This window comes from Physeter macrocephalus, chromosome 6 (assembly GCF_002837175.3).
Source record: "Physeter macrocephalus isolate SW-GA chromosome 6, ASM283717v5, whole genome shotgun sequence".
Lineage (NCBI taxonomy): Eukaryota > Metazoa > Chordata > Mammalia > Artiodactyla > Physeteridae > Physeter > Physeter macrocephalus.
In genome coordinates, this window is record NC_041219.1 from 6,717,607 (window position 1) to 6,726,321 (window position 8,715).

General features: G+C 38.9%; 1 protein-coding gene across 3 annotated transcripts in view; it reads right to left on the reverse strand.

Moving 5' to 3' along the window:
* Positions 1-450: 450 nt before the first annotated feature.
* PTPRB (protein tyrosine phosphatase receptor type B) overlaps positions 451-8,715 on the reverse strand; it is a 118,303-nt gene continuing 110,038 nt past the window's right edge. The window contains exons 32-33 of one of the 3 annotated variants that reach the window (XM_028490393.2): positions 5,239-5,359; positions 451-3,313 (exon numbers count right to left, since the gene is read on the reverse strand). In XM_028490393.2, coding sequence (XP_028346194.1) covers positions 3,291-3,313; positions 5,239-5,359 — 144 coding nt within the window. In that variant the 3' untranslated portion in view covers positions 451-3,290. The remainder of the gene's footprint in view (positions 3,314-5,238; positions 5,360-8,715) is intronic. The other 2 variants (XM_024122792.3, XM_024122790.3) reach the window with 2 other exon arrangements.

An 8,715-nucleotide genomic window follows, 5' to 3' on the forward strand; every position in this document is an offset into this window, starting at 1 on the left:
TACTGGGGCCATTTTAGTGTTTAAAAGTGAAATCATCATCATCTCTTCTATAATGTGGAGCCTGAAAAGACTATGAAATACCAATGGGTATGAGGAGATAAGATGAACAGAAAATAAAAACACCTTCTACTAGGAAAGCAAACACATTCAAAAGGGAGAAGGGGAAGAGTAGTGAAAAAGAGGGACTCAGAAGTGTTAAGGGCTGGTGAATTATTTAGGACAAGTATGTGCAGAGCCAGACAGGAAGATGAGCCTTAGAAAAATCTGATTCAAGAGCTGAAAAACTGGCTGCTATCCAGAGAAAACAGAATAATACGAAATTGATTTAATGAGTAGAGATTAAAGGAGTTAATTATAAAGAACTTGGATAAATAATTATTAAGATGCAAGACGGGACCCTTCTGAGATTTGATAGCTCAATAACACTTTGAAGGCTTGATGATTAAAGTGTACCGCACAGGTGCACTGCCAGGATGCCCACCGCGACAGGAAATGGAGTGTTTACCAAGACATAACACATGACGGGATTAAATTAAAATACATCCAATTGAGCTGAATGTCAAGGAAACCTTTTTTTCCTCCTCCTAAATTTAATAAATAGATCAACTAGATTATGTATTTAGTCTTTGGTGGTGGTGAGAGGGAAGATAGTGAAATATTTGTTGCTAAGGAGATTTAAAATTAGACAGGTGGAGGGTAGGAATAAATATGTCCTGCATCAGACTAAAAGAACATACAGTTTTCCCTTGTCACGTCCATTTTTATGACTCTGATTCCACCCCAGATATGCCAGGGTATTTACTGTTACAGACGTGTAGGTTTTTTATGGTTTGAATTCTTGATTTGTGCAATTAATTGTTTTCTCTTTTCGGTCCAGCGATTTGCTAGAGAAGCAGCATCAGCGCTTGCCAGTGTGTGGTCCGTGGAAGGCTGCCGCTGCCCTGGTGCTCGGTAACTTCACTGCCTCACTGAGGCCCTCTTTCAGGCTTAACTGAAAATAGTAACAATAACCCCAGCATTATTACTGTGATGCTTTCTCTTTATTAAGTAGAAATGTGTAGTTTCTAGGACAGTGCCTAGCAAGTCGCAGGCACTAAAACTTTTCTGAATAAATGAAAAGCCAAAAATGAATTTCTTTCCATGTTTGAATGTGCTTTGTGCCCAGAGACGTTAGCTTAAAATTCTGTTTTTCTAAATTTCCTGCTTTTTCTTATTAATACAGGGAAAGTTATTCCTAATAGACACCATATCTCATAAATCTCCGACCTTTATTTTCTCCCCGGTGGTACTGCGGCCACACTTACACGTATGTTGTTCCTTTTCATTTCTAGAAGAGTCACCTGGTTTCCCGAAACAGGGTCAGAGCCTAACACTCATTTCACAAGGGCATTGAGCACAATGATACGGTGAAAACTTGGAATCCTCTTCGCATTCATTCTTATAAAGTTTTTTCCTGTTTCCATAAACTTCAAAGAGCCCTGGAAATTTTTCCAGTTTGGGTGGAGCTTTACTTAACTATAAATAACTCTTTTAGGAATATTGAATGATTTTCCATTACTATGCCAATGACACCCATTATATTACTTATGGGACTCTATAGTATGTAGCAAAAATATACATTTTGAAAAGAAATGTACTCTTTCTGCAAATGAAGCTGTGAGATCAACAACCTTGATTTCTAATTCTTACGTTTATTTCAGAGAAATTTGTAGTGAGAAAAAGGCAAACATTCCCGACTCATCTCTCAGGTAGCCATGAGGATAACCGTGCAGATGCCTTTCAAATTTTCTCCAGGAAGACCCTCGGAACTGGACCTTGGGGAGGGCAATGCCCACTTTCTGACTCACTGAAATTTGTTATAGTCAAAATAGGCACACACACTGAAGATCAACTTGGTAGAGTATGTAGTGCTTTTTATATTAAATGCAACTGAAGGTGTCTACCCTATATTTTGACCTCAATGATCTACTAAAAAAGGCTTTTGGAAAATTTTATACTAAGCACCACTGAATTTTTGTTTTTGTGTTTTTTAAATTAACGATATATGATGTTTGAGGACATTTCTATAGATATTGATGTTAGGCCCTTTGATCAGGAGTATAATATGCCACCGCAATATTCTTTTAATGGGAAAACCAAGTATGACTGGTGCAATTTTGACTTTTCTAGGAATGCAGCCCCCAAGAAATGAGACAAAGACGAGCGTGTGTCCCTTGGGCAACACACACATCCCAGTGTGGGATGCGTGTTCGCACAGCACACTGTGGATGCAGTGAAACAGTTTGCCATCACTATGGATGGCACTTTGCATGTTGACTAGGTTTCCAGTCAGGAGGGCAGGTGGCATGCTTCTTCTTCTTTTTTTTTTTTTGATTTTTAAATAACTTTATAATTTCCTCATGGATTTAGTTTGTGAACAAAAAAGAAAAAAAAACGAACAAAGTGTTTACAATAATTATCAAGGCAAATTCGACTCTAACTCAGTTTCTCTGTAACATCATGATCGTGTCAGCCACACGATGGGGCAGGTGCACAGCTGAAGGCAGCGGTGCGTTCGCTCACAGACCCCACCCCTCTGGGGAATTCATCACTTCTGTTTGGGTCGTTCTCTCTCAGAACCCTCAGCCCTGCAGCCTGGACTTGCTCGGCAAGTTATGTGGCCCCTGAGCTGACCACGTTGGCTTGAACCTCTGGCAGGAGAAAGGGGAGAGACTAACCACCTGAGGCACAACCACCGATTTAACCTTTGGTGCTGCTTAATACTGTCTCCCCAGTCCTTTCTTTTGATTGTTATTTTTGTCCAAATCGCATTTGGATCATCTTTGGATCCTAAGATTCATGGGACAGCAGTGCAGCCAAGCCCGCTGTACTCCCTGCTCTCTCCAGCCCTGCCCTTTATCCTGTCCAGTAAGTATTAAAACTGGTAAAAACCACGGCCCCACCACAGCAAGCACCTGCGTACACATTTTACCAGTCATCCTGTGATACAGGTTGAATTAGTTTATGTAGAACAAGCCATGAACACTTTAGTGTGGAAAAATAGTATTATATAAAGCTTAATATTAAACATTATGAAAAAATACATATTTACAGAAGAAACTACAAAATACAACTATGTACAATAATATCTGTTACCTTTAAATTACATAAATTCTTTAAAATTCTCCAGATTAATAAATTATACATAGTATCAACAGAAATAGCTGGCACCTCTGTAGGGCATGAAGCAAGTTTTTAAAAAGAAATCACACAGTGAATAGTTTTGATCCAGGAGATCTCCGAGTGCATTCTCAATGCCTTGAATAACCCGCATCTGAAAGGAAGGACACCAGAATTAGAGGCTGTAGCAGGGTGTGTCACAGTTGTTTGTTCTGCATATGAAAATGACAAATGGCAAAGACTCACAGAAACTCAATATGGTTTAGGATGAGACCATCCCAGGTCATTGCATTCAGAACCATAGATTACTAGAATTGGAAAGGACTACTGATTCCAGTCTATCCCCTCTGGTTTTACAGATGAGCCCACAGACCCAGAGAGGCACAGAAACTCACTCAGGGTTACACTGCTTGTGAATGCTAGTTAGTTCCAGAGCTAGTTCCTGAATCCTAATTTTCAGATGTCTGAAGCTAACCATACCATAGTTAGCTTCTTTCAGAAGCACCCAAGATCACACTAAAAAAAGACTCTTAAACAAGTTAAAACAATACAAAAGAACCTCCAAGATCCTCCAGAGCCCCCTCCATCCTGGAGCTTCTTAAAGAATCTGCCATTCAAAAACCTCAGTTTACTATACAGATAAATTAGGGGGTAATTATTTACAAAACAAAAGGATTATCTGATTTACAAAGAACTCCCTTAAGTAGCAGCCCTCTTATATATGGGTGCTTTACAGGTTATTAACTATTTAACATACTGGCTAGACAAGTGGGTATAGAGGGTGCAGAGAACTAAATAAAACTGAAGAGCATTTAGAAATGGTGATAAAAGAGCTCTAAAATAATGTTTGTCTCCCCCCACCCCAAAAATTCTGTAGGTGGATATTGGTCCGTGTGGCAAGAAACTGAAACTTATAACAACAGCTACATGAGTGAACATCTTGAAGTGAGCACTCCAGCCCCAGTCAAGCCTTCAGATAACTGTAGACCTGGTCAATGTCTTGACTGCAACCTCATGAGCGACCCGGGCCAGAAACACTCAGCTAAGCCCCTCCCAAATTCCTGATCTACAGAAACTATGAGATAATAAATATAGAGGTAAGCTGCTAAGTTTTGGTGTAATTTGTTAGCTGGTAATAAATAACTAATACAATGTAACTTCAAATGTGCAATTAGCCAATGTGATAAATTAGATCTTAATGATGGTCCTGAGTAGGAAAAGGCAGACCCTTCACGTGTCAATTAACTATTGTCTGATCAAAGCAGTGCCTTACAAAGTTTATACATTTTTTTTTACTGAATTTGTCATTTAAAAAATGTTACATGCTTGTTCTAGGAAATTTAGAAAAAACATAAAATGGAAGAAAAATCATATATTATTTTACTGCTCAGAGAAATTTATTTTACTATTGTGGTATATTTCTTTCCAGTCTTTTTTTTTCCCCTTATGTGTTGTTTTTGTTTGTTTTACATTCTTCTTTTCTTACTTAACTTATTTATGAGAATATCTATACTATTATAATATCCTTAAAAATATCATTCTTAATGACTACATCGTGTTCTACTCAGTGAATGCACTGTGGTGTACTTAGTCCTCCACTGTTAAACATTTAGATTTTTTCACTCAGACCTTTAACTATGAAAAGCTTCATGCATAAAGCTTTTGCAGTACTTAGGGTGGCAGTAGAAATACTGGGTGAAAAGAACATATTAAGGACCTTGATACATGTGGCCAAGTTCTTCTCCAAAGGGATTTTACAATTTGAACTCCCAGTTGCTATTTCAAAGCATCCTCCTTAGCAGTGAGGCTTATCCCTTAGAAATGTTAATCCGAGTCCTGAGTAGAGGGCACCCCAGGCCTAGGAAGAGATACCACGTGAAATCTGTGCTCCACTATGGGGGATCTCCTCTCCACTCTGCCTCCCTTCCCTGTTGCCACTTTGTGAGGGCCTTTCCCTCAAGCCTTTGGGTAGAAGAAGAGATGCGCGGTGCATATTGGAAAAGCTTGAGGTTTTTAATGGTTTCCAGATCCACTGTATTTTGATAAATAAACTTATAAATTAGTGAAGTAAGCTCCTACCTCTGTGATACTCTGGATTCACATTTTCGTAGATTGGAAACAAGGGGTTTTCTTGTTCACTCCGTAGCTTCCTTGCTCTGAGAACATCTCTTACACACTGATGTAGGTATACATACTGACACTATGAAAAAGCAGAAGACATGTCAGAGGAAGGCAAATTTTCCAAGCATAAGAAAGACAAGGGGGGCTTCCCTGGTGGCGCAGTGGTTAAGAATCCGCTTGCCAATGCAGGTTACATGGGTTCGAGCCCTGGTTCGGGAAAATCCCACATGCCGCGGAGCAACTAAGCCCGTGCACCACAACTACTGAGCCTGCGTGCCTAGAGCCCGTGCTCTGCAACAAGAGAAGCCACCGCAATGGGAAGCCCGCACACCGCAACAAAGAGTAGCACCCGCTCACCACAACTAGAGAAAGCCCGTGTGCAACAACGAAGACCCAATGTAGCCAAAAATAAATAAAATAAAATTAATTAATTAAAAAAAAAAGAAAGACAAGGGAGTCTCACCAAACCTCAACAGTAATGGGATTCTATATGGTTATCAAATTTCTTGATCTTCCATCCCTTCACTAATGGTCTCTAGTATGTAGAAGAGTGACTGAGGATAGAAATAATGATAATGGGCAGAGAGGTGGTGTTTATTCATCTTTTTTTTCTGTACATGCGTATTTAGAGCATGTTCTGTGAAGGCCTACAACTATGTCTGGCCATAGTAGGTCCTCCACAAATAGTTATTAAATATACAAATGAATGCCAAACACTGTGCAATGCATTTTACATAAATTATCTCATTTGATTATTTTGACAACCTCGTATAGTAGATATAATCATCCATATGAGTGGAGACTCAGAGAAGTTAAGTAACTTCTCCAAGGTCACATAGCTGAGAAATGGGACCCTAGGATTTAATCCTGGGTGAGCCCAAACTTCATGTCTTTTTCACTACACCAGTTTTCTTAGATGAAACCTAATTTCATTGCATTGTTGAATGAGAAAATCATTTCACTGCATACTGTGCTATTTCATTCCCTTTTGGGGGGGGGAGTATGGTGAGAAGAAGGAGGTGTATACAATAGGTATGTACATCTTGGTTCTCTCAGCATCTGTGTCTGACTCAAGGAAGAATCTCAAACATGTTGGCTGACTGCAGAAAAACACAGAGGCTTACACAGTAAGGATAGACCCACCTGTCAGCTATCTGGAAGCTACTTTTTTTTTTTTGCCGTCCCTTTGGAGAAGGTTGTGCTCTCCTTTGTGCAGCTTTATTTTAGGACATGCTTAAATTCTTTACAAATAGAACGATATTTTAAAATATTTTAATGCATGGTCTGCCGATGATGGCTCTGCTTCAAGAGATGAGAATTCTTTTAGTTCAGATTTCTAAGCTGCTTCGACACCTTTCCTTGGGTCAGAATTTGAGCGAAGAGTTAACCAGATGTAATGTTTAAAATGAGTTATAAAGAATAAGACAAAACTAAATTTCAGCCAAATTTTAAGCTATGAAATCTGGTCACATATCAGAGTTATTTTCATAAAAAGAGTCATGGACTAATTCAGCACACTTTCATTTCGACCTGTATGAAAACAAGTCTATCCTGAATTTTTGAAGCAAGTATTGTAAGCAGAATTTAAATATAATTATGTGTTTGTGTGAGAAAGTGACAAATTTTGTGTTGCTTTGAAGCCTTATCAGACTCTCCTAGATTGGAAAAGCAATTTCTGTCTCCTCTGAATGTCTGTATGACCCATTTACCAGGGCATAGTGATATGCGTCTGGTTGTTGTTGACCTAAGTCACCATTTGGGTGCAGGAGCATGGTGCGTCTTGTCTGTGGCTTAGAAACTAACTATGAAATAGAAACAAGTATAGAAGAGTCAGTGTTTTGGTGACCAAAAGGACACCACAAAGACCTCCAATGACAACAGAAGCTCAGCCATAGGCAGCCAAACTTGTGCATTGGGCCCCCTTCCTTACTACCAACCGAGCTGTCTAATAAGGGAATGAATGTGTAACCTTAGTGCTCAGCCTTGGGCTCCCTCAGTGACACAGCACTGCTCAGATGAGGGACCCTGGGCTCGCAGTCTGCCACCAGCTGGCCTAGATGGGGATCTCAGTTTCCCCATCTATAAAACAAGGAGAGCAAGATCTCTTCTACAGCTAACATCTTTTGACTATTAATGGTTTGTATTAGACTTTGTATTGCTGTCAATTAGATGGATATTGAAAAACATTACTAGACCCTATGTTTAAGGTGATCCATGTGGTCAGCTTTAGAGTATTTTCAGGGTTTGAGACACAAAGGGAGACTGTAAAATCTTACCTCATCAATGATCTTTAAAAGTGGACAAGTATTTATTTTTATGGGTTGGCACTAGGCATTGCCCCTGGTTGCATGGTCATCTACTCATGGGACCTCATCATATAGGTCTGGTACAATCATTAGATTAGGATATTTCAAAGAAACCAATCAATCATAAGTGACGCCTGTGTTAATATTAATAACTATTCTCTGCATTTCTGCTCACAAACCGAGCTCACTTGTTATGAGTGTTTTATGACACTTTGATCTTGAAAATTCAAGAAGGGTACTCTCCTGAAAATGGTTTTTAGTATAGGCGATCATTTTGGTCATCTTGAAAACAATCTACCAGATTATAGACTGACACTTCCCTGTTTTCTCCCATCCAAAGCATAATTCATATTTTCAATTCTACTGGGATATTAAATGAGTTTGAGAACTTAGAGTTTGTCTGTGAATGAGCTCTCGTATCTCTATGCTACGCCTTATTAATAAATTCTTCAACAACGATCCACCCTGGGCTTTGAAACCAGTTAAAATTCATTAATTTGCCTTGTCTTAAATATAAATTCTTCTTTTCCCAACAGAATACCCCTTTGAAAATGAATACTACTAAAACCTTCAGATTGTTAATGTGCTTCTCACTTTCTTTTTTTTTCTTGTGAATTCCTTTATTCTTTATTCACATTTCATCTCTTCTTTGTTCTTGGATCTTTAAATCTTAAAGGCAGTTATAATACTTGACCTAGGAATAATGATAGTTCATGTTCTTCAGTCAAATACTGGGTCTATCCTACTGGTAAGGGCAATACTTTGATGGTTTCTTTTGGAAAACATACAGTCAAATCGGAGTGCAAGAAAGCATTAAACTTTAGAATCAAAATCTACCCTGAATTTCTCCCTAGCTTGTGCCTTATTAAAACTTTCCTTTATTATTTTTTTGTTGTTGTGCTTCTCTCTCTTTTATTTTTTTTAACATCTTTATTGGAGTATAATTGCTTTACAATGGTGTGTTAGTTTCTGCTGTACAACAAAGTGAATCAGCTATATGTATACATATATCCCCATATCCCCTCCCTCTTGCGTCTCCCTCCCACCCTCCCTATCCCACCCCTCTAGGTGGTCACAAAGCACCGAGCTGATCTCCCTGTGCTATGCAGCTGCTTCCCACTAGCTATCT